The sequence below is a fragment of the Leopardus geoffroyi genome, chromosome B3 (assembly GCF_018350155.1).
Source record: "Leopardus geoffroyi isolate Oge1 chromosome B3, O.geoffroyi_Oge1_pat1.0, whole genome shotgun sequence".
Taxonomy (NCBI): Eukaryota; Metazoa; Chordata; class Mammalia; order Carnivora; family Felidae; genus Leopardus; species Leopardus geoffroyi.
In genome coordinates, this window is record NC_059337.1 from 6,124,593 (window position 1) to 6,149,765 (window position 25,173).

At 51.9% G+C, this 25,173-nt stretch overlaps 1 protein-coding gene across 4 annotated transcripts; it reads left to right on the top strand.

Moving 5' to 3' along the window:
* The first annotated feature begins 460 nt into the window (after window positions 1–460).
* PLIN1 (perilipin 1) lies at window positions 461–13,765 on the top strand. Of its 4 annotated transcripts, none has more exons than XM_045452359.1 (9): window positions 461–576; window positions 1,251–1,309; window positions 4,345–4,549; window positions 6,251–6,333; window positions 7,892–8,156; window positions 8,490–8,662; window positions 10,357–10,545; window positions 10,993–11,238; window positions 12,244–13,765. In XM_045452359.1, the coding sequence occupies exons 2-9, from the start codon at window positions 1,262–1,264 to the stop codon at window positions 12,601–12,603; spliced, it is 1,569 nt and encodes a 522-aa protein (XP_045308315.1). In that variant the 5' UTR covers window positions 461–576; window positions 1,251–1,261; the 3' UTR covers window positions 12,604–13,765. The 4 variants fall into 4 exon arrangements, with proteins under 4 accessions (XP_045308315.1, XP_045308314.1, XP_045308316.1 ...); XM_045452358.1 differs by having other exon boundaries at window positions 520–647; XM_045452360.1 differs by lacking the exon at window positions 461–576 and adding an exon at window positions 623–721.
* Window positions 13,766–25,173: the final 11,408 nt, after the last annotated feature.

Genomic DNA, 25,173 nt, shown 5'->3' on the forward strand with positions numbered 1-25,173 from the left:
TTCTTGAGAGTAATGTATCAGAGAGAGAGTAGTACATTTGGGTGAGCGCTGTTCCTGCGTAGGTTTAAATCTTACTGTTCAAAATTCACTCTTGTAAATAATAAGGGATGAGGGAAGTGGGTTGAAAACAGTCCCACAGCACACTCTGAAAAAGGAACCAAAGACTATAGAACTTTAGAATTCATGAGTTTAATGACATATTCCAACACCTTCTTTCTGGAAGACAGGTGGTTTTTTTGTTGTTGTTTGTTTTGAGAACCGGGGGCCAGAAATGTGTTACAGAATGGATTTTTCATGGCTCTGGAATAATAACGCCTCGGCCTGGATTTCCATCAGCTCTGCAGTCCACCTCCTAGTTGGCCGTATCTCCTTACAGAAGTTAGGGTACGTTCAGGGGGCCCTGGCTCGAATAACCATGACAACTGGCTGACCCAACGTTCTCTTCCTCTCTGCCCTCCTCCAGCTGGGAGGTGTTAGTAGCATTTTCCAAGGCTTCTCTGGAGCAGCTGGAAGGGTTTCTTCTGGGGAGACACTCAGAAGCCTGGGCTCTGTGGGACCGAGGCAGCATCCGCTAGCGTGAGGGCAGGGGCCCAGGAACATCTGCCTTACCTGCTTTGTTTCCGAGAGCTAAAGGAAAGAAGCTGAGGGTAAGGGTGCCCTGAGAATTTTACTGAAGATGAAGAGGCCTGCAGGGAAACCACTGAGGGAGAGATTACTCGAGGTGAATGACCAAGAGTGTAGGATAGATATCCTGGCGCACTAGCTTTTCCAGAACGCAGCTGAAATAGCTGGTTTTAAGAGTGACTGCTTTCTTAGTTGAGCATTCAGGGAAGGACCGGCAGATACGCTTGCTTAAAAAGAACAGAATTAATGCAGAACTTCTTCACCAAAAAAAAAAAAAGGACTAAACCTGAAACGTATTCTTTCAGTCTCTTTTGGATCTTCATCTGGGAGCCTCTTCATCTAAAACCTCTTACCTCGTAAAGCTACCCTTATTTCTCATTTCTTACCCTGAACCCTTGTAAGAAACATCAGTCTTGACAAGTAGGCTGTGGGGCAGCTCCTCCCAGTGGGACTCCAGGGAGGGGCCGCTAGTCCTTGACATTCACCCTCCAACCAGATGCCTTCTGTTGAGGGACCTGGAGCCCCTAGGCAGCCTGGGCCTCGTCAGTGGTCATGAGAGGTAGGGGACTGACCCTGCAAGTGTCAAGCTGAGAGCTTTCTCATGGACCTGGCACTCTGCTTTGCAGCTTGAAGAGCTATGACGGCCATCAACAAGGGCCCAGCCTTGCCGGATGGAGACCTCCCCGTAAGTAACTTGGGCCTTTATGAGAAGGGAGGAGGGGACCACTGAGTGGGGGAGGGAGGACAGGTTCGGGGGATTTAGGACAAGATCTGTCTCGATTATATTCACCTTTCATTGACCATCATGTCTTCATTATTCTCGCCCTCACTACCTTTTGCAGGGGGCTCTTAGAGGAGGGGGCGGGGAGTGCCTAATGAAAACTAAACACCTCGGAGGAAAGGACAGAAATATTGGCTGAGAGGGAAAGAAAGGAGGGGGAAGGGAGCTACTTACTGAGTTCTAAACCCTGGTGCAAAAGCCCCTGCTTTGTCCACCCAGGTGGGGTGTCGTTTGAGACGCTGAGCCGCTGTATTCTGTAACTCTGGGGCGTTGTGTGTGTTCTGTGCGAATGGCACCTCTCCGAGTTACACGCGGCACAGCCTGTGCTGTGCATGGGAAGGGGGCCGAGGAACGGTGTTTCCAGAGTTGTGTGTCTAGACTGGTTTTCTCTGCGACTCGGAGCGGATTGACACCTTCAGGTGTACCTGATGCCTCCGTGCAAGGCCTCTCCGATTTAGGCACAGTTCAAAGAGTCAATGAAGCTTACAAATTGTGCACCCCTATACTGCCCATCTTGTCCCCAATTAGGGGACCTAATTTATTTTTTTTATTTTTTTATTAAAAAAAATTTTTTTTAACGTTTATTTATTTTTGAGACAGAGAGAGACAGAGCATGAACAGGGGAGGGGCAGAGAGAGAGGGAGACACAGAATCTGAAACGGGCTCCAGGCTCTGAGCTGTCAGCACAGAGCCTGATGCGGGGCTCGAACTCACGGACCGTGAGATCATGACCTGAGCTGAAGTCGGACGCTTAACCGACTGAGCCACCCAGGCGCCCCTAGAGGACCTCATTTCAACTAACCTTTGCACTTGGAATCACCATGTTAAGTTTTATATCAAATCACAGAATATAGGGGCACTTGGGTGGCTCAGGTCATTAAGCTTCCGACTTGAGCTCAGGTCATGGTCTCTTAGTCCGTGAGTTCGAGCCCCGCGTCGGGCTCTGTGCTGACAGCCCGGAGCCTGGAGCCTGCTTCAGATTCTGTGTCTCCCTCTCTCTCTGCCCCTCTCCCACTCACGTCCTGTCTTTCTCTGTCTCTGCAAAACGAATGGGTGTTAAAAAAATAAATAAATAAACAAATAAATAAATAAATAAATCCTAGAATACAGAGGCATAAAATGAGCAAGTGCATAGGGTCAGGATCGACCCTCTTTGGCTGTGCCTACAACAACCTCCGAAGAGTCTGTCCAAGTGTTAAAATATTCTCGTTTGCAGTCATAATCTTTGTCTAGTTCAAATTTCAAACTCGCCTGCAAAATGAAAGCTAAAATGCCGTGCACAGCCTGCTGTTCCGAGTCTCCTTGATGGGTCTTCTACCTCAGCCTACAAATAGAGAGGCCAGGTCCTCTCCTCCAGAGCAGAACCCTGTAACAGGGACACATCCCGACTGCAGAGAGAGCCCCCCGCGCCTGAGTCAGACGGGGGAGCTTTCTCTTTTCACTTCCTATGTGGCGGTTTCTGAGCATTCCTGCGAGCGGACAGAAGCAGAGAATACCCCTCACTAGCTGCCACGGCCGCTCATCAATCCCGTGGCCGGTCTGGCCTCATCCACACGCTCACTCACTCCTCCGCCTTGCGATATTTTGAAGCAAATCCCAGGCCATTTCAGGCCTCAGTTGCAATCCTGACTCTGCCACTTACTAGCTGTGTGATCTCGGGTAAGTCACTTCACATCTCTTGAGTGTTTGTGTCCTCGCAGGCAAAGTGCTAGACCTCAGAGGGTCGCTGTTAGAATTCAGTGAGGTCTTGTCACCAGAGCACCCTGATCCGTGCCTGGGGTATAATGGCACCGAGGAGACGTTCCCTTGTGCATGGCTGGAGTCCACATTCTTTCAAACACCTGTGTTTGTTCACTGAGAGTCCCAGGTGACCTCCAGTTTAATTCGGTGTAGGTGACTGCTGCGTACGTGAAACGCATTAGTAAGAACATGGCTCCCTGATAACAAGTGACGGTTTCACTATACCCCATGTGCTCAGACCACATCTGGAATGCTGTCTTCAAGTGTGAGTGCATATATTGAAGGAAAGCAGCACTAAACTGTAGCAGGTCCAGAGGGGACCAGCAGACCAGGGTGGTAAGCTAAGTTAGGATCCGGAGCTCTTGAGCACAGAGGAGGGACCGCTAAAGGCAGACATATATATTGCCTTCAAATATGTGAAGGGCCAGCCCATGAATGATGAAATAGGTTTGCTCAGTGTTGTTCCAGAGGACAGAGGGTGGAGCGGTGGGTGAAGGCACATGGTAGCTCAGCACTGGCTGTCCAGCAAGGGCCACGGCCACTGTAGGAGGGGCAAGACCCATCCAAGGAGACATCTAGATACAAGTCTGCCAGAGAGGCTATGGGAAGGAGGCATTTTTGCTGCAGAAGCTCCCGGAGATCTGAACTTCCGTGATTCCGATCTAAACTCACCCCTTCTAGGTACAGCCCCGGCTGATTCATTTATTCAGCCAACATTACCGCGCAGGTTTTAGGCTAGGCACTGGAGATGCAAAGAGGACGGTTGGCCGGGAGAGAGACAGGTACACACATGATCGCAGCACCATGTGATGCGTGTGGAGACAAGCCAGGAGGGAGTGGAAGCTTCTGACGTGATGGAAGAGGGTCAGAAGCCTCACAGAACCAGTGAGCCTCAGGCCGTGTCTTGAGGGAGTGGCATTTTGCCCGACAGAAAGGGGCACGGGAGGGCAGGGGGAGAGTGCCCAAGGGGGGGACTGGCATGGAGAGGCCGGGAGGCCACGTCCCAGCAGCTCTCCAGGGCCTAGATTGTGGCCAGGAGAGCGGAGCAGTCTGGCTCTTGTGTTTCCCCTCTGGCCCGGGTTCCTCCTGGGTCGCTTGGACCCCGGCTAGCCTCACCGGTGGGCGCCGTGACCCTGGGCTGCCTTCCCGAGAGGCACGAGAGGGCAGAGGGACAACTCGATTGCCTTCTCTTCTTCCAGGAGCAGGAGAACGTCCTGCAACGGGTCCTGCAGCTGCCGGTGGTGAGCGGCACTTGCGAGTGCTTCCAGAAGACCTACACCAGCACCAAGGAAGCCTACCCCCTGGTGGCCTCTGTGTGCAATGCCTACGAGAAGGGTGTGCAGGGCGCCAGCAGCCTGGCGGCCTGGAGCATGGAGCCCGTGGTCCGCAGGCTGTCCACCCAGTGTGAGTCTTCGTGGCCCTTGCAGGCCACCATCCGTCAGTCTGTCCGATCGATAGCTCGCTTGTCCATCTGCCGATATGTCTGTGCACCTTCTTGTCTGTCTGACTGCCTTTCTAACCACCTACATCCCATTACACAGATCATGCAGACGTAGATACAGCTACAGGTACGGACATACATCCCTTCCCATCCTTACATGTCTCGTCTATCGCCAAGTTGGCATTTTCCTGGGATCACATGATAGGCCAGAGAGTTGGCAGGGAGGAAATGGGCAGAGCCGTGTGGGCAGTGGTGGGAGTGAAGCCTATGGTAGACCAGACACCCAGTTTGGCCCCAAATCTGGCGGCAGCAGGAACTCGTAGAGTCTGACACACAGGCAGGGTCCCTAGGTGCTAGGGCTGGCCCGGCAGGGCCTGGGGAGCGGAGGCACAGGAAGCTCTCTGGACCCAGGAGCTGATGGGACCAGCCGGTGACAGTCCATGTGGCCCCTGCTATCAGACCCCCCCCTGTTCAAATTGTCCTGCCTTATTTGTGAATACAGTCTCCAAAGCAAGGCGCCCTCTCTCTCTCTCTCTCTCTCTCTTTTTATTCCAGCATGGCTAACATACAGTGTTATGTTAGTTTCAGGTGTACAATATAGTGATTCACTAATTCTATACATCACCCGCTGCTCATCACAACATCCAAGGCAGGGCTCTTGACAGGGCTGAGGGAAATCCCAGCAGCACCAAGAAGTCTAGGACCTTCCACCATCTTGATTAGAGAATTATGGGTGTCTGAGGATTCTGCCCTGGGCCAGCAGCCTCCCTGCCTACAAACTCTTCAAATAATTTCCCTGGGTCTCATTTCGCCCAATCAGAAGATGGCCAAGTCATCTGGGTTCTCTGCTGCTTGAGAATCTTGTGAAGAAATGTCACCTATCTGGAGAAAGCATATGTGAAAGATTATGTGAGAGAATATAGAACCCGTCTCCATGGTCACGACTGCAGGGCTACATCTTCGGCAGCCCCTGGGCAGTAATCTCCTAGAAGCATTTGCATCCCCTGGGACTTGCCCTGCTCTCTGGGGACAATTCCTTTCTCTTCCCTGTGACCCTCTTCCCGCTGCTGATCATCTTCCTCCTAGAGGTCAGAAGGAAGGGCAAGGACCGTCTGGGGCCTGGGCTGGCCGTGGCTAGGAGTCGGTCACCTCCAGAGCTAAGCCGTGCCCGCCCTACTCCCACCAAGGCCCCCAGAGGGCCCCGCTGCCCCTGCTCACACGCCTTCACTCTCCTCCTTCGTGCCCACCCAGAGTTCACCCAGAGAGGGGAGGGAGGGCAGGGAGGGAGAGCCCAGTATTTGTTGGTGATTCACAGAGTTTCTGCCAGTTCCTCCTGCAAGGTAGGATCCATTAACCCACGTCTTACGAATGAGGAACCGGAGGCTCGGGCAGGTTGTGACCCCCCCGAGGCCACACTTTGCAGGTGCAGGCTCTGGGCTTTGAGTGCAGACCTGCCTGACTCCAGAGTTCCTACACAGAGGGAAGACACGGGCCTGGCCTCCAGGAGTTACCGTGGACTGGAGGGGCTGCAGGGGAGCCCCGGGTTCCCAGATGTGCTGGAGGCAGCAGGGCTGGGGGTTTTGAAGGCTCCGAGGCACCTTCCCTGGCACGGAGGCCACTGCTGGGTTCTCACGGCTCACCCCACCATGGCCCTTCACTTCCAGTCACAGCGGCCAACGAGCTGGCCTGCCGAGGCCTGGACCACCTGGAGGAAAAGATCCCAGCCCTCCAGTACCCTCCTGAAAAGGTGAGCCCCTTTCCTCTTCCAGAATGTGCCCTGTGTTCCGTTGTCCCGCTGCTCAGGAGGAGAGGGCACGTGACGATCCGTGACTGTCAGTCTTTCATTTCTGTGGTAGGTGCCCTTCCAGCTTGGGGGTGGCTGCCGGCTCCTAAGTCCACACAGCAGGCTTCCTCCTCTCCCTGTGGTGCCAAATGGAGGCAGCCTTTCTGGAAAGCAGGCCCCACCCAGGGGCAAACTCAAACAGGAGCTTGGGGCGGGTCTCACTGCTTCGGATCCCACCACCCCCCCTGCCCTGCCCCACGACACCTGGTGGGCCCACACTGGGCCACTTGCTAACTATCGTCCCCTAACATCCTGGGCCACACTCATCAGATCCCGGGACTGCAGTCCCATGTCCTCATGATCCAGCCCTTTATGGACCATGAGACTGAAAAGGTCACTTTACCTAGATACACGTGCATTGGGCGTTTGCTAGGTAAGGGCTTTGGGGATAAGCTCCCTCCCACTGACCAACTATCTACTCATCCCACAACTATTTCCTGAGCCCTACCCTGTGATTTGTGGAGCCCTCCCATTTAATCCTCTTGTCAGCCCTCTGGGACAGGGCAGGGATCCCCATTTTACAGATGAGAAAGCTAGTGACTTTTCCCTGGCCGCACAGCCGTAAGTGGAGGCCACGTGAGAGCGGGTCTGCTTGGCTCCGAGACCTGTGCTCTTCACATCTTTCCGGATAAAGGGCACCTTTGTCACAAAAGGGCTCCCAGGCTAATAGGAGAGAAAGATCAATTATTTTGGTACAGAACTGGTAGGGTGAACAGCCACATCTCTGAGTCAATATAAACACAGGTGGGAATGTGAGCGGTGTTCTGAGGGAAGAACAGAGAAGGCATTAAAGGAGTTTGGGAGTGGAGGTGCCTTGTGTACATGAGAATCTCAAGACGGGTGTCATCAAGGAGGTGGCCTCTGTGGGGGAAGGATGGTGAGGATCTTGATAGGCGGAAGTGGGGTGCGAAGCAGCCAGGAGATCCATGCACAGGGAGAACTGGAGCTCTTCCCCTTTAAAGCCCAGTGTAATCAAGAGGCCCAGATATTGGTGCCAGTCCCCGGGGTCTTTATTTTCTTTTTTTTTTTAATTTTTTTTTTTTTTAACGTTTATTTATTTTTGAGACAGAGAGAGACAGAGCATGAACAGGGGAGGGACAGAGAGAGAGGGAGACACAGAATCTGAAATGGGCTCCAGGCTCTGAGCTGTCAGCACAGAGCCCGACGCGGGGCCCGAACTCACGGATCGTGAGATCATGACCTGAGCCGAAGTCGGACACTTAACCGACTGAGCCACCCAGGCGCCCCTATTTTCTTTTTTAAGTGAGCTCAACGCCCAGCGTGGGGTTTGAACTCACAAGCTTGACATCAAGAGTCAGACGCTCTATCGACTAAGCCAGTCAGGCGCCCCTCGCTTGGGCCTTTAATTGAGGCCTTCCTGGGAGCTGGGCTCAGGGCTACCAGACCCACAGGCCTGACCCCCCCCCCCCCCCCCCCCCCCCCCCCCCCCGCTTTCCCACAGATCGCCTCTGAGCTGAAGGACACCATCTCAACCCGCCTTCGCAGTGCCAGGAATAGCATCAGCGTTCCCATCGCCAGCACTTCGGACAAGGTCCTGGGGGCCGCTCTGGCCAGCTGCGAGCTCGCCTGGGGGGTGGCCAAAGACACTGCTGAGTATGCTGCCAACACCCGAGCCGGCCGGCTGGCCTCCGGAGGGGCCGACCTGGCCCTGGGTGGTGTCGAGAAGGTGGTAGAATACCTCCTCCCTTCCGCCAAGGAAGAGTCAGGTATCTATCGTTAGGGGGGCCAGCAGACCTCCCCACCCCCACCCCCCTGGGAAGGGAGTCGCCTACCCATGCTGCCTGGGAATTAGCAACAGGCAGCCAGGACTCACCCAGCCACTGCTCTGGAACAGGGAAGGTCCGGCGAGATATTTAGATGGAGCCATCCTAATATAGCCTCCTCTCCCTATTTGTAAGTGGGGCAAAGTGAGTGACCCGAGTCACTAGCACACTTGTGGTGGAACCAGGGTGACCGCTTTCCAACCCTAGACAGAGGCCCAGCTTCCCTAGCCCGTCTCTGATCAGCTTTCCTCTCTTTTACCCCCAAATCCAACCCAGCCCCTGCTGCGGGACACCAGCAGGCCCAGAAGCCTCCCAAAGGCAAGCCGAGCCTCCTGAGCAGGGTTGGGGCCCTGGCCAACACCCTGTCCCAACACACCTTCCAGACCACAGCCCGTGCGCTGAAGCAGGGCCACGCCCTGGCCATGTGGATCCCAGGTGTGGCGCCCCTGGTGAGTGTCTGCCCTGATCTGGCTGACCCCCAGCCTGGGTCCCTCCCACCCGACTCCACCTCTGGTCCTAAGAACATTCCCTCCTCCAGCCTGGCCTGGGACTTTTGGTCTAAGGACAAGAGGCCTTAAGGCGGTTGAGGGCCGGTCCTCTGGCTGCAAGGGGAAAGAAAGGACAGGACATGAACCAAGGGCAAGCCTGCCTTGCTAGGGTGTCTCTCCCTGTCCCTCTGAGTCCCGCCCCCCAAATTCATCCTCCTAGGGGGCCTCCTGCTGTGGGCCCTCCTGCCTATGAGGGAGCAGAGGCCCCTGGCTGCTATCCAGACACTAGGGAGTGTCCCCTGTAAATAATCCAGGCCCCAAGCTCCTTCTGTTGGGGAGAGAGCCCTGGCCAGGCTGCATCCCTGACCGCCCCAGATTTCAAAATTTCCTTTCCAGAGGCTTCTCTTTTGCATCCTACTTGCCCCTAAGGCAAAGCCTCCTTTTCTAGGTGCACGTAGGGCTGTCTCCCCACCATACCCCCCTCCACCTCTGTGTATTTTAGCAGAGATAGACTGCATTTTTTCGTAAGAAACAAAGACCAAATAGAGGAAAATAAAGGAAACACAAACAACATTACAGCATAAAGGTCAGCAAACAAAAGAGCCATTTCTGAGCCATCATTTGGGTGACACTTTTAAAAGCTCATCAGCCCTGGATCATCCATTCAAGCTAATGTTTGCTGAGAACGTGCTGTGCGCCAGCTTCTGTGGCTCCAGTAGGGATACAGGACTGGTAGTTCCCTTCTGTCCCCTGTACTGGGGGGTCATTTCCCAGTGGGGGCTGAGACGGACCCGTGTGCCAGCCTTATGTGTAGTCGGGAGACCCTACCGTACCGTGCAACCTCAGGCACCCTGTTCACATAAGACATACCGGTGTCCCCTGGAGTTGAATAATAAATGTTTGTGGAGCTCCCTAGGGTCCAGAGTGAGCCAAGCTGTGCCTCAAGGGGACACTAGCCCACCTGCCCAAGTCTGTTTCCGCCCATGGGACACTGTGGCCCTGTTGATTTTTTCACTCTTTAAAGATCTCCAAGCAGTAGCTGCTAAAGCTAAACCCACATACCCCCTAAGACCCATCGATTCGACCCACCAGCAACGAGAGCTTATGTCCCCCAGAAGACACATCGAAATGTTCCTATCAGGCCTTATCCTTAGCCAAGAACTGGAAACAGCACAGACGTCCATCAGCAGCAGAATGTGTAAATTATGGCATGTGTACCTGGACTTATCACAGGGAAGAGAAGGAGCTATTTTGTACACGCAAGAGCACAGACGAATCCCACAACATGATGTTGAATAAAAAGCCATTCGTGAAAGAAAACACATTGGATGAGTCCATTTATATGAGGTTCAAAAATGGGCAAAACCAAGGCATGGTGGTAGAGGTCAAAATGTGGTCCCCCTGTGCCACCCACCCGCCTGCGTGGGTGGCACAGGGAGACTGGGGGGTTGAAAAGGGTCTGTGTCTTGATCTGCGGTAGTTACACAGGCGTGTGCTCAGGAAACCTCACAGAGCTGCACGTGAACGATGTGCGCACTCCAGGTATGGAAGTTATCCTTCAATGACAAGTTTTAGGAACAGTCTGCTGGGGCCTGACCCTGGGGGCGAGGGGGTCTGCCCCTGAATCCAGCAGCCCTCGGCCTTCCGTCCCTCAGAGCAGTCTGGCCCAGTGGGGCGCGTCCGCGGCCATGCAGGTGGTGTCCCGGCGGGAGAGTGAGGCGCGGGCGCCCTGGCTGCACAGCCTCACGGCCGCCCAGGAGGAGGACCACGAGGACCACACGGACACAGAGGGAGAGACGGAGGAAGAGGAGGAGTCAGACACCGAGGAGAACAAGCTCAGTGAGGTAAGGGGGCGAGAAGCTGAGTGGGACCAGGATGCCTCCGGGTCCCGCGGCCCAGTGAGGGGACGAGAAGCAGAGGCACGGGGTGAAACAGGGTCTCTGCCCCGCTCCTACCCCATCCCCCCCCCCCCCCCCCCCCCGCCCAGGGGCTCAGAGACGCAGTGCCTGCCTCCTGCACCGCTCCCCTCACCTGCACACAGCCTCTGTGCCCCTCCCTCAGCTGACCCGCACAGCAGGTGGGGAGACTGCCAGACTCATTTTGCAAATGAAGAAGCGGGTTCAGAGAGGGGAAGTGACCTGCCCAAGGCCACACAGCTGGTGGCAGAGCCGAGCCTACAGCTGTTTCAGTTTGGTGTCCCCCATTCTTTCCCTTCTAGCTCTGGGGGTGGTGGGGAGGGGGAGGGCCAGGGGAGCCGCTGCAGGAGGTGCTGACCTAGCTCTGGCCCGCAGGTAGCAGCCCTGCCCAGCCCACAAGGCCTCCTGGGCAGCGTGGCCCACACCATGCAGAAGGTCCTCCAGAGCACCATCTCGGCCGTGATGTGGGCGCCCGCGACTGTGCTGGGCTCGGCGGCCAGGATGCTGCACCTCCCCGGGGCCCCTGCTGTCTCCTCCGCCAAGGGGAGGGCCATGTCCCTGTCGGACGCCCTGAAGGGTGTCACTGACAACGTGGTGGACACGGTGGTACACTACGTGCCGGTGAGTCCCGCCCCAGGGGCCTGGAAAGGACGGACACAGCAGCTTTGACTCGGCTGCGGTGGCCTTCCCGTCCCCGATCTCCCTGGCGGTCCTCCGGATCCTCAGCGCCCCAGAAACATTTTGACAAACTACGGCCTTGACTGGGGGCCCTTGCCAGCCCCAAGAGTATAGAGCCCATGACCCTGGCCTGAGACCTTTCCCCACATGCCCCCTTCCGACCATCAGCCTGGGGTTGCTGGTGGCCCAGCCCTCACCTCAGCAAGCGAGGGTGTGCTGCTTCCTGGGAAGGGGCTGGAGGGAGGTTTCCAGGGCACCCTGGGGGCTGGGCTACGTTCCAGGGCACAGTGGCTGCCCCATCCCAATCCTAGCACCTAGCAGCAACAGGAAAAACCAAGAGACATCAATACTGTCTCCTTGGGCATCCCTGGGGCCCCTTCCCAGAGCAAGTTACAGGTTGTGTGGGCTCCATGGCTGCCAGCCAGGCGCTGGGCCCCTCGGGGCTAGCAAGGCTTGGGGGGCAGGGGTCGCTGAGTCACTCGCTTCCGAGAGGCAGGCCAGGGGTCCCGGCAGCCAACCTGTTCACCTTGGGCCCCAAACAGGGCCAGGCCTGGGCACCCTGACCCCGGTGGGGACAACGTGTGGGCCATGCTTAGTGCACAACTCCGCCCCAAGGAAAGGTGGGAAAGCCACTCTCTTTCCACCGAGGGACCCTTGAGGGAGGCTCGAGTTGTCCAGAAACTGGGAGGAGGGGATGCCTGCTTTGCATAAGGGTCTGGCCTGTGGAGACCACTGGAAAGAGAGGGCAAGACATCATTGATCTCCCCTGGGCCCCCCTCCCCCCCGCCTGTGTCCCAGGGCACTAAAGGCTCAGTCCTACACTCCAGGCGGTGCCCTCCCCCTCGAAGGTCGCTCCTGGGAGGCGTGGATGCGAGGGTCCCAGAGAAGCGGTGGGCGGGAGGCGCAGGGACAGCGGCCAGCCCGGGGCCCTAACACGACTGCCTTCAGCTCCCCAGGCTGTCGCTGATGGAGCCCGAGAGTGAATTCCGGGACATCGATAACCCGCCTGCGGAGGCCGAGCGCCGGGAGGCGGAGCGCAGGGCGTCTGGGGCGCCGCCCGCGGGCCCGGAGCCCGCGCCGCGCCCCCCGCAGCCCCGCGGCAGCCTGCGGCCCGCGCGTAGTCCCGGGGCGCCCCCCGGCCCCGGGCAGGAGGACAGGGCGGACGCGCCCGCCGCGCCGCGCCCGCTCTTCCCGGCGGTGGCCCGCGAGAAGCCCGCGCGCAGGGTCAGCGACAGCTTCTTCCGGCCCAGCGTCATGGAGCCCATCCTGGGCCGCGCGCAGTACAGCCAACTGCGCAAGAAGAGCTGAGCCCCGCGCGTCCGTCCGCCCGGCCCCCGGCCCCGACGGCGGCGAGGCCCCCGCGGGCTCTCCAGCCAAGAAACAAAGCCCGCACTTCCAAGTGAGCGCAGACTTCTTCCAAGTGGGCCCCATTCCCACGGCATCATCTTCCCAGCACCTTTTTTGGGCTTAGCTGTCGGAACCTATTCTTAAGAAGCACCGGAGCAGCAGCTTGCTTTGCTTGTATGCCTTTTGTTTTTCGTTTTTCCAAAGGATTAATGGTCTGACTTGATGTCTCACTTCTTTAACCAAATTTGTTGCCAAATGACGTTTGTTTCCAAAATGTAGATCCAGCATCCGTAGACCAATAGTAAGCAGGAGTTTGTGACCCATGTTTAAGCCCTGAGCTCAGAGACTCCCCCTGAGTATCCAGGCTCTCCGCAGACTCCTTTGAAGGGAGCAACGATTAGGTGCGAAAGCTGTTGTACGTTTCTATAAAGAGTAGCCTCGCATTTCCGAGGACCCGCTACTCTTCCCAGGCTGAGACCCGGCCTGCGCTCTGTAGCGCCACCTTCTGGCTCACAGCCATCTTTCCGTTTGCATCCTTCTAGCTTTCCTTCCATCTGCGCGTTCACCCTTCCGTCGCCTTTTGACCGCTGGCGCCCTGGTGCTGGGGGACGACAACGGTGACCTTTCACCTCCTTGAGGTCTAACCTAGACAGACTGTGTGCATGGGCTCTGTGACCACAGTTCATTTCAAGCCCTATTTTTGAAAATGGCAATATTTGGTAAATCTAGGGAATGCATACGTGCAATTTAAAAATTCAAATATTGCAAAAGGGTGTGTGTCTTCCTCGCTGAGTTCTCCAGCTCCCCTTCACAAAAAGCACTGTGCTGTCAGTCTGTTGTGCATCCTTCCAGGTACAGGCTGTGCGTGTGCAGGCCCACTTTGTACACTCCCCACTTTGTTCACACAGCTGTGGGATGTTATCCTGTAACAATACATCTGAGAGATCTTGTTGTATCCGTATCACAAATACCCTTTGCTCTTTTTCACGACCATCCAGTAAGTGCTTCGTGATATAGATGTGCTATCTTTGACTTCACTAGTTTCCTAATAATGGACTTCTAGGTTGTTTCCTTTGTTTTGCTCTTGCAAATAGTGCTACAATAAATGTCTATATACAAAATGTTTTATGCTGATGTGTAGATAATCTATAGGAGAAATTTATAAGCTGGAACCAGGACATGCTGGGTAAAAGAGTATGTGCATTTTTAAATATTGTTAGATGATGCCAAGTAACCTTCCAAACCAAACTCAGTTTTTGTTGTTATTGTCATCTGCAGCTGTCAGTCCTTTTAAATATGTATTTATTTATTTTGAGAGAGAGAGAGAGAGAGAGAGAGCGACTGCGTGTGTGTGTGTGTGTGTCCGCGCGCACCCCCGTAAGGGAGGGGCAGAGAGAGAGGCTGAGAGAAAGTTCCAAGCAGGTTCCTCTGTCAGCACAAAGCCCAATGCAGGGCTCAAACTCATGAACTGTGAGATGATGACGTGAGCCAAAATCAAAGTCAGACGCTTTACCAACCGAGCCACCTCGACGCCCCTCCGTCAGTCCTTTTGGATGTCCATATATACATTCCCCACAGGTCCCCCTCAGGCCTGTGAGCACCCTCTCAGCCCCCACTCTGTTGCACCTCTAAGAGCCCAGCTTTCTGAAACGGACTCTGGGTCCTGGCAGAGCTTTGGTGTAATGAGTCGTTGACCTTGATCCGTGGTTCTGGAATCCGAGGATGCCCGGAGTAGGGGATGGAAGTGCCAGTGACATACACATGTGGACATGGCCAGGACTCTGAGCTGGCCTTGGCACCCACCCCGCCTGTGCAATCCACACCACCCCAGCAGTTCCCTGGGGAGGGAATGTGATCTGGCAAGGGGGGCCCTTATAAATAAGCTGATATGTGGGGCACGTAGGTGGTTCAGTTGGTTAAGTGTCCCACTCTGGCCCAGGTCATGATCTCACCGTTCGTGGATCTGAGCCCCGCGTCAGGCTCTGTGCTGATAGAACCTGCTTCGGATTCTGTGTCTTCCACTCTCTCTGCCCCCCTCCTGCTCATGCTCTGTCTCTCAAAAATAAAAGAAAATTAACATTAACTTTTTTTAAATAAATAAATAGGCTGATAGGACAGGGGCTAGAAAGATAGAGTCCCGCCTGGCCCTGGCAGGGCTCCCGGGGGCAGCTGCTGGAGCACTGACCTCAGGCCTGGATGTGTAGAGAGAACCCCCAGCTGTCCTGGCCCCCCCTGCCCGTGTTGCTTTCTTTCTGGAGCTTCAGAAACCACACTCCGACCGTCCACTCCTCCATAGTCCTGTGGCTCCTCCTTCGAGGCCATACCCCAAGTAGCAGAAAAACTGCCCTCTCAGCAACCCAGAAGAGCTGGGTCCCTGCTGGCCAGGCCACACCCCTCACCCCTCAGGGTGCTGGGGCCAGCGTATGGGGCAGGATAGCCCAGGAAACAGTTTAAGTTGTAAAAGTCTCTTTTTATCATTAAAAACCTCTTGATTGGGTAGCAAACCACCCAGAGCCTGGCTCTCGGGGTTCCTGAACACTTTTTGGAGACAAATGAGAGCAAAATATTTCCTCGAAACGAAAGAAATGTGCTTCGGTGGCTGGTGTGGGACTTTTCGCTCTGGCGAGCCTCCTTGTTCACATGGATGCGAAGGCCCTTGCACACTCGTCTTCAGTAGCTCATGGCCTCAGAACACCCCACTTCACATCAGGATGCCAAGGCCCCTCTCCAGAGAAATGCCCTATCCCCTATCCCCTCTCTCCAGCTCACGAAATGCACCTCCAACTCGATCTGGAGATGGAGAAAGGACCATTACAGACCATAAAATACATTTATCCATGCAGTTATTTACCACTTCTTTCTTTCATAATTAAAAAAAAATTTTTTGGGTGGCGCCTGGGTGGCGCAGTCGGTTAAGCGTCCGACTTCAGCCAGGTCACGATCTCGCGGTCCATGAGTTCGAGCCCCGCGTCGGGCTCTGGGCTGATGGCTCAGAGCCTGGAGCCTGTTTCCGATTCTGTGTCTCCCTCTCTCTCTGCCCCTCCCCCGTTCATGCTCTGTCTCTCTCTGTCCCCAAAATAAATAAACGTTGAAAAAAAAATTTTTTTTTAATGTTTTTATTCTTGAGAGAGAGAGACAGAGCAGGGGAGGGGAAGAGAGAGAGGGAGACACAGAATCCGAAGCAGGCTCCAGGCTCCAAGCTGTCAGCACAGAGCCCCATGTGGGGCTCAAACTCACAAACCCTGAGGTCATGACCTAAGCTGAAGTCGGATGCTTTTTTTTCTTTTAATGTTTTATTTATATTTGACAGAGAGAGGGAGAGAGAGAGAGAGAGAGCACCCACGCAAGCAGGGGAGGGGCAGAGAGAGAGGGAGACACAGTCCAAAGCAGGCTCCAGGCTCCGAGATGCTTAACTGATGCTTAACTGGATGAGCCCGGGCACCTCATCTTCCATAATTATTTAGGATCTTAATATCCAAAGGATTTCTGTGTCTGGAGACCAATAGCACTACAACTTGGGCTTTAATGCTCATTGCGTTGAGCATCATTTTCCTAAACATTTGAACACTTTGTACTTAATCAAAACTTATAGAATGCATACATCAAATTATTTTAAATATCCAAATGTCGGTTACAGACAAAATGTCAGGTTCTTTTAAACATTCCTAGAAAGCCTGAGTCAGTGGAAACGTCTGCATGTTTCACTGGCATCTTATTACAGACAGCAACCTCCAGGGGATCCCCCGTCTGCGAAGGGGGCACTGAGGCTATGCATAGCGCAGGATGGACCCTTCCCCTGCCCACCTCTCAATGTAGGAGACAGAACGCGAGCGGTACCATTAGAACGTCCTTTGCGGCATCTCTATTCCCGCCCTGGCCTGCCCCCAGGAACCACAATCTGGAATTTTGTGTTTACTATAGCCTTGCTTTTCTTTATAGATTCCTTTCCTATGCATATATCTCACTCCAACAGTATTTAGTTTCTCATGCTTTGACCTTTAAGTGGAATTATATGTATTCTTCTGAGACTTGCTTTTTTTTCGGCTCAAAGTGAAGTTCCTGAGAACCATTCATTTTCACTAGAAATTTTTTTAAACATTTTTTAAAAATCTTTATTTATTTTTGAGAGAAAGAGAGAGAGAGAGAGCGTGAACAGGGGAGGAACAGAGAGAGAAGGAGACACAGAATCCGAAGCAGGCTCCAGGCTCTGAGCCGTCAGCACAGAGCCCGACGCGGGGCTCGAACCCACGAACTGCGAGATCATGACCTGAGCCGAACGAAGTCGGACGCTTAACCGGCTGAGCCACCCAGGCGCCCCAGGAATTTTTTTCTTGTACAACTATTGCTGTGGTCTGATTGTATCCCTCCTGCCAAATTCATACGTTGAAACCCTACCCCCCAAAGATGAGAATATTAGGAGGTGGGGCCTTTGGGAGGTGATAGGGTCATGAGGGCTTCATGGGATTAGTGTCTTTGTAAAAGAGGCTCCAGAGAGCAACCTTGCCTCTTCTGCCGTGTGAGGACCCAGTAAGACACCCCGGCTCTGAGCCAAGGAAAGGACCATCACCCAAATGTGACCATGCTGGAGCTATGGCCTTGAACTTCCAAGCCTCCAGAACTATAAGAAATAAATTCCGTTGTTTATAAGCTACCCAGGCTGTTTTCTGTGGTGTTTTGTTACAGCAGCCCAAATAGACAAGTACATTTTTATGTTTAATAAGTATATTTAAATAAACCGTAATTCAGTCATTTGTATTAGAATTGATTCAGTTATTTTTAAAATTTTTTAAATGTTTACTTATTTTTGAGACAGAGAGAGAGAGACAGGGCATGAACGGGGGAGGGGCAGAGAGAGAGGGAGACACAGAATCTGAAACAGGCTCCAGGCTCCAAGCCGTCAGCACAGAGCCCTCCGTGGGGCCTGAACCCACAAACGGTGAGATCATGACCTGAATTAAAGTTGGACGCTTAACCAACTGAGCCACCCAGGCGCCCCAGAATTGATTCAGTTTTGAGAGAGAAAGCCCTAAATAACAACGTGTATTAGTCAGCCTTTGCCATAACACACTGCACAATAAACTATCCTAAATAGTGTGGCTTACAACAACGTGCATTTATTCTTACGTTTGTGGGTCAGCAGGTCAACCGTGGTTCAGCTCATCCCTGTGGCTCTCCTAGCGACTCTGCTTCAGCCTGTGGATCATCTGCACTTGGCTTTGGGCTGTGCATGGGTTCAAATCTGTTCTAGGTGTGCTATTTCAGGGAGCCCGGGTAAGTAAGGGTCAGGGGCTATCTGGGGCATGCTCTCCCAACACAAATCACTGCCTTCTGCTTGCATCATATCTACTCATATTCCATTGGCCGAAGCATGTCACATAGCCAAGTCCACACCAGTGGGGAAGGGGAAGAGGGAGAGGAGCAAATATTTGCTGAACAATAGTACAACCCAGCACACCGTGGTTTAAATACGATAGTTTATTTCTCTCTCGTGTAAAAGCCCAGAGATGAGCGGTCCAGCGCTGGACCGCCCTCCCCAGTGGCCGGAATCCAGGCCTTTCTATCTTATTGTTCTGCTGTCAGTGATTTTCTTTCCTCAAGTCGTCTCACAGGCCAAGAAGGCTGCTTCTGCCCCAGCCATCAACTCCATTTTCCAGCCACAGAAAAGAAACAAGGGGGATGGAGAAATTATACACATGACTTCTGCTTGTAAGTAACTGAACAAAACATAGTCACACGGCCACATCTAGATGGAAAGGAGGCTGAGTCTTTATTCAGAGTCTTTATTCAGAGTGGCTATGCATCTAATTAAAAATCAGAGGCCTTAGGGGTACCCGGGTGGCTCAGTCGGTTAAGTGTCCGACTTCAGCTTAGGTCATGATCTCACAGCTCGTGAGTATGAGCCCCGCGTTGGGCCCTGTGCTGACAGCTCAGAGCCTGGCACAGATTTTGTGTCTGCCTCTCTCTCTGCCCCTCCCATGCTCACATTCTGTCTCTCTCTCTCTCAAAAATAAACATTAAATTGTTTTTTTTTTAAATCAGAGGCCTTAAAAGGATGGGAACTGGACCCCGGGGGTGGGGGTGTCCGGGGTATGCAATCTCTGCCTCACCACTCTCCTGTCAACAGTCATTTGGCTTATTTCCATATTCTTTTTTTTTTAAGTAGGCTCCCTGCCCAACATGGGGCTTGAACTCATGACTCTGAGATCCAAGAGTCACATGCTCTACTGACTGAGTCAGCCAGACGGCCCTCCATATTTCTACTATTCCATAATTTTGGCAATGAACATTCTTATGAGTTTCTTAGAGAATATGACTGAGTGGGACTGCTAAGCCATAAGGTACGTGTGTTTGCTAGATATTGCCAAATTTTCCTCCAGCGTGTTTGTTCTGATTTATATTCTCACTACAAGTACGTTGACCCTTGAACTACACGGGCTTGAACTGCACAGGTCCATGTATGCACAGATTTATTTTTGATAAGTACAGTTCCATACTGTAAATGTACTTTCTCTTCCTTATGACTTCTTTAATAACCTTTTCTCTAGCTTGCTTTATTATAAGAATACAGCACATAATACATATGACATCTGAAATTTGAGTCAACTGACCAATTATGTGATTAGTAAGTCTCCCGGTTCATAGTAGGCTGTTAATAGTTCTGTTTCTGGGGACCCAAAACTTACACATGGATTTCTGACTGGGCAGGGGGTTGGTGCCCCTAAGCCCCACCTTGTTCAAACGTCAACTGTAATTTATTCTTACGCAACATTCTCACGATCATTTGATATTGTCTATTTTTACCACTTTTACAAATCTGTAGTGTGTAAAATAGCATTTCATTGTGGATTTAAGTCCCTGATTAGCAATGATACTGAACATCGTTTATTATGTTTATTGAGTATTTGTGACGTGTCCCTTCTGTGAAGTATCCGTCAAAAGTTTTGAGCAATTTTCTTTTTTTTTTTTTTATAAAAAAAAAAAAAACTGAAATGGACATACATTGAACAACCTTCTTTTTTTTTTTTTTTAAGTTTATTTATTTATTTCTGAGAGAGAGAGAGAACAAGCAGGGAAAGGGCAGAGAGAGAGGGAGAGAGGGAGAGAGGGAGAGAGAGAGTCCCAAGCAGGCTCAAGGCTCTGAGCTGTCAGAATAGAGCCTGATGTGGGGCTCGAACCCATGAGCCACGAGCTCACTACCTGAGCCGAAGTCAGATGTTTAACAGACCAAGCCACCCAGGTCTCCCAGAACAGCCTTCTATTAGTAGTTTTTCTCACTGGTTTTTAGAGGGTTTTTTTTTTTTTTCATATTTTCTGGATAAACATTATAATTCTTTTATGTTTTGTGATTTGGAGGTATGTGTTAAAAACTCTTCCCTACAATGAAGTCATGAAGATATTCCCGTCTTTCCTTTGAATATTTCCATAGTTTTGCTTTTTACATTTAATTAATTTTGCTGTATGATTGAGGTAGGAATCCAACTTTCTTTCCTCCACACGGATAACGGATGGTCCTGTATATGTTTCCTAATTTCTTGAATTTTTAGTTTCTCCTCAATGGAAGTGCACACTGTGAGAAGGTTAAGAGTGCCCCTCGGAAGTCATCTGGGAGCTTCTGCCCTGCTGACGCCTGAACTTGAATGATGTTTCCTTGTTTCTTGTATCCAGGTAGGGCTAAGAGACCAGGTTCTGGCTCACGTATAGCCTCGTTGGGCTTTCGTTCACTGATCCATCTGCTAGCCCTGCCACAGATCAAGTTTCCAAACACGTTCCGTTTGTCTGTTCCTGTGGGATGAACACGTCGTCTGAATTACAGTAGTTTAAAGTATGTTTTCATACTCGGCCCTTGGCCCTTCTGTAGGAATGTCTTTATAACTTCTGGCTCTTTGTTTTTCCATTTAAATAACAGAGCCAGGTTGTCAATTTCCGCAAAAGAAATTTTCACAGACTTGACTTGTCTCAAGTGACTACAATTATTCTTTGCTCGGATGCTCAGATTGTCACAATTTGGCCCCATGAGTTGGGACCCTTTTCCCTTTCAGGTGTACAACAGACATTTTAAAATCATCTGAGTTTTCTGCCCGCAAAAAAATGATCCCAGTTCTTGACCTAACGTGTGGGATCAACTACTTTGAATAGGAAATCATGACAGAGCCCAAGTTTGGACGCTGGGGCACAAATATCCGATTGTTCCATGTGCATATTGGCGACAGACAAAAACAAAAAACAAAAAACAACATTGCATATCCACTAGTAAGAGCTGGAAAGAAGGTATATCTTTCCAAAGTCATGAATTTACATCGATAGTTTCAGTGAACCCTAACATCACAAAATTCGCTCAAATTTTTACTGTAAAAATTTTAATTTTATTGTCTTTAAGCTTAATAACTATTCTTATAATTATAACCCCATACCTCCTTCTCTGAAACATGAGGTTTCGCCAATCGTTACCAATCTTTGTTACATTTATGTACATGAAGGTCCAAGTTTAGTCTCCAGCTTCTTCACATTCAGAGTCTGAATGAATCGTTTGGTTTTTTTTAATGTTTATTTTTGAGAGGAGAGAGAAGGAGAGAGAGAGAGCGCGTGCAAGTGGGGTTGGGGCAGCGAGAGAGGGCAGGACAGAGGATCCGAAGAGGGCCCCAAGCTGTCTGCACAGAGCCCAACTCGGGGCTCAAACTCACAAACCGCAAGATCATCACCGGAGCCGAAGTTTAACGCCCTACTGAGCTACCCAGGTGCCCCTAAATGAATTGTTTTGACCACTCTGGTAACAGGCTTCTCTGTATCATTTCAGCTCAGGACCCCAGCTGCTTTAGAATAGTTGGGACCAACAATATAATTCTACAGCATATCAGAGAAAGGGAGGGGGGGTTCACCTGCTTTTCCCAAATGCTTGAATTTTTATTACATTATTGCGTATATCGAATTCTATTTTGAATTATATATCGCAGAAAGTGCCACAGCTTCTGGCAGCTTCTGACGGAGAGAGGCTTGGTACCTGAATGAAGAACGTTCATGATACGTTGACTAGCCTCTCTTCATCTTTGAAGAATCTAGGACACGGTGGCAGATGACATCCTGTCTTTAGAGCTCTCCAAAGAAACGGATCCAACAGGATCCAATTGGTCTTATATACCAATAAGAAATGTATATACACGGAGAGAGAGATTCATTACAAGGAATTAACTCACACAGTCATGGAGGCTGGCGAGTCCTAAGATCTACAGGGTGAGTCAGCAAGCTTGGGACCCAAGAGAGCCAATGGTTTGTTCAAGTGCAAGCCTGAAGGCCCGAGAACCGGGAGAACCGATAGTGTAGTTCTAGACCAGTCCAAAAGCTGGCAGGCTCAGGACTCAGTGTGAGTCTGAAGGTGGGATAAAAGCCAAAGCCTCAGTGCAAGGAAAGTCAGGCAGGAAAACTCTTATTTGGGACGGGGTCAGCCTTTTGGTTCTATTCGGGCCTTCACTTGATTGGACAAGGCCCACCCACATTGGGGAGGGCAATCTGCTTTACTCAAAGCTCACCAGTTTATATGTTAATCTCACTCAAAAACACCCTCACAAAAACATCTAGAATAATGTTTTGCCAAATATCTGGGCACCCCACGGCCCAGTCAAGCCAATACATAAAATGATGGGAACCATCACACTTCCCAACACCATGCAGACTCAGGTACACATTCTAAGCCATCATAATCAGTCCGCCCCTTTGCCGGTGGTTACTTCCAGGGGGCAGCCCTCAGCTGTTTGGTACATGAGGTGTGAACCCTGCTTTTAGGGCTCCTAGGAAAAGCTCCCTTCATCCGAAGAGCAAAGAGCCTGCTCATGATACAGTGCTCTCTTCCTCCTCTGCGTGTTTTATGGTCGAAGGTGATGATGGCCAGAGAAATGGACAAGCTAGGTCCTTTGTCACGTTGCCACTGACTCAGCCTGCCCCGGAGCCCTCCTCCCTCTCATCCATCTCTCAGCTGAGATAAGAAACGGCCTTATTGTTCAAGCCACTTCAAGTTGTGGTGTGTGTTCCTTGAGGTCGAGGGCTTCCTAATATAGATCTACCCAAAGAGACTTGCCCCTCTCTGCAGCCTTTAATTACACTGCCTGTCTATGACAGGCAATCTTCTGTAGGCATAATAAATTAAATGTCACCGCTGCATCAGGGTTCCATTTTTCTAACGACATTTAAAGTGACAAATATGTTTCTAGATTTTAATTAAAAGTCAACCATGCATGGTGCTGTCAATGCAATCTATCCATCAGAGGTCACGGAGGTGAAGACACTCTCTCCTTGAGGTGGCACATAGACACCTGTCACCTCTCCTGGTGCCAGGTTTCCCTTGGCAATGACTACAAGCTGTAACTCGATGTCACAAATGTTAAAATGTGAGAAAAAATGCGAAACTTAGAACTGAAGAATCATCTTTTTTGTTGGATGTGAGGAGGCAGACGTTTCTACTGGGTTTCTTTTTCTGGGGGGCGGAGGTCAGGACCGAGCATGGAGAACGGAGATGACCAAAGAAGGGACTCTGAGCTGAGGACGGGATCGCCCAGTATGCAGATGGGGGACTTGACTTCTAAATTTTTTTTTTTCAATGTTTATTTATTTTGGGGACAGAGAGAGACAGAGCATGAACAGGGTAGGGGCAGAGAGAGAGGGAGACACAGAATCGGAAACAGGCTCCAGGCTCTGAGCCATCAGCCCAGAGCCTGACGCGGGGCTCGAACTCCCGGACCGCGAGATCGTGACCTGGCTGAAGTCGGACGCTTAACCGACTGCGCCACCCAGGCGCCCCGGGGGACTTGACTTCTAAAGCATAAGATGCCACAAAGAGGATGCTCCTTTATTCTCCAGGTATGCCCTGTGCACCGCTCTGTCACTTTGTGCCCACAGCAGGAAACCATGAGCCACAGTGACCCATATTTCTGCTAATGCGAAAAGGTTTTCCTTCCTTTCTTCAATAACTGTTACCAGAGACCTCTACAGAGTGATGGTACCAGGCCTTGGGCCAGGGACAAGAGACACAGAGGTAAATAAGGCACACTCCTTTCAAGGACCTCAGGGTAGCAGGTAAAGTGCACCAGCGATAATACGTGTATCATACGTGTGTGTGTGTAATAGATACGTATGTGCTTGTATATCGTAGGGCTATAGTCTGGATGTGCGTGTCCCCCCGCAAGTTCATACGTTGAAATCCTATCCCTCCAGGTGATGGTATTGATGGCGGGGCCTTTGGGAGCTGATCAGGTCATGAAAGGGGAGCCCTTGTGAATGGGGTCAATGTCCTTATAGGATACACCTCAGAGAGTTAACTCAATCTCTTCTGCCATGTGATGTGGGCCCCCTGGGGCATCCAGGAAGTGGGCCCTCATCTGACACTGAATCTTCCAATGCCACGATCCTGGACTTCCCAGCCCCCAAGGCTTGAGAAATAAATGTTTGCCATGTATCAGCTGCCCAGTTTGGGGTATTTTGTTCTATTAACCTGAATGGACTAAGACACACAGAGAATAAGAGTTGGAAGGGAACCCTCCAAGACATCGACCGCTCTTACCTGCCTCCTTCATATTTTGGACTCTATTAGTTTTTAAAAACTTTTAAAATGTGTATTTAAAAAATTTTTTTAATGTTTATTCTTTTTTTTTTTTTTTTTTTTTGAGAGACAGAGAACGAGCAGGGGGAAGGGCAGAGAGAGGGAGACACAGAATCTGATGCAGGCTCCAGGCTTCGAGCTGTCAGCACAGAGCCCCATGCGGGGCTCGAACTCACAAACCGTGAGATCATGACCTGAGCTGAAGTCGGATGCTTAACCCAAGTGCCCCTGTTAATATAATTTTAACTGGCAGGTATTACAGAGACGGGAGGGAGACCAGGGAGGAGGCTCTGCAGGGGTCCAGGTGAGGGATAGTGGCGGCTTGGGTGGCCAGGGCGTAGAGGACAAAGGGTTTTGCCTGGACTGGAAGCTACAGAGGAGGGGAAGGAGGGGCTCAGTCCTGGACCAGAGAAGAGGAGGAGACAAGGACGGCTTGAGTGATGGGATGGATGGTGGAGGGCACACTGGAAATGCTGTTTGGGGACAGTCCCTCGGGTAGCACCTGCCCAGGTCGATGCAGGATGAATAACACCTCTGCAAGGTTCCCTTGAGCGGTTCACTCAGCATAACCTCCCTAACTGGAGAGGTTGGCTAAGAACCCCACAGCAAACCTCACCTCCCAGGGGCCTCTTTCAGGGGCAGCTGTCCATCCAGCACCCGAGGCTGGGTGCCAGTGTGGTCTACCAGTGGACCAGTGGTTCCCCTGCTCATTATAAACTGGGGGCTTACAAGCCAGCGCTGTGGGGCCAGGCCTTGTCAGGGCCTGTCCTGGGTGAGGCTCCCCCCGAGGCAGCTCCACCCTGCTCTCTGGCATGCTAGAAGGCCTGAGTAGTAGCTCTCTGGGGGCTTCACCCATCCACCCCCTGTCTGGGTCACTCTGGGCCTTGGCAGAGAAGGGCCCCAGCAACGATTCTTTCCAGTGTGAGTGCAGAAGGTGCAGCCAG

Excerpts from the sequence above, each read along its gene's own strand:
- PLIN1 (XM_045452359.1), top strand. The coding sequence starts at position 1,262 with ATGACGGCCATCAACAAGGGCCCAGCCTTGCCGGATGGAGACCTCCCC. Across the intron at positions 4,550-6,250 it reads CCGCAGGCTGTCCACCCAGT|TCACAGCGGCCAACGAGCTG; the intron begins GTGAGTCTTCGT and ends CTTCACTTCCAG. Across the intron at positions 8,663-10,356 it reads TCCCAGGTGTGGCGCCCCTG|AGCAGTCTGGCCCAGTGGGG; the intron begins GTGAGTGTCTGC and ends TCCGTCCCTCAG.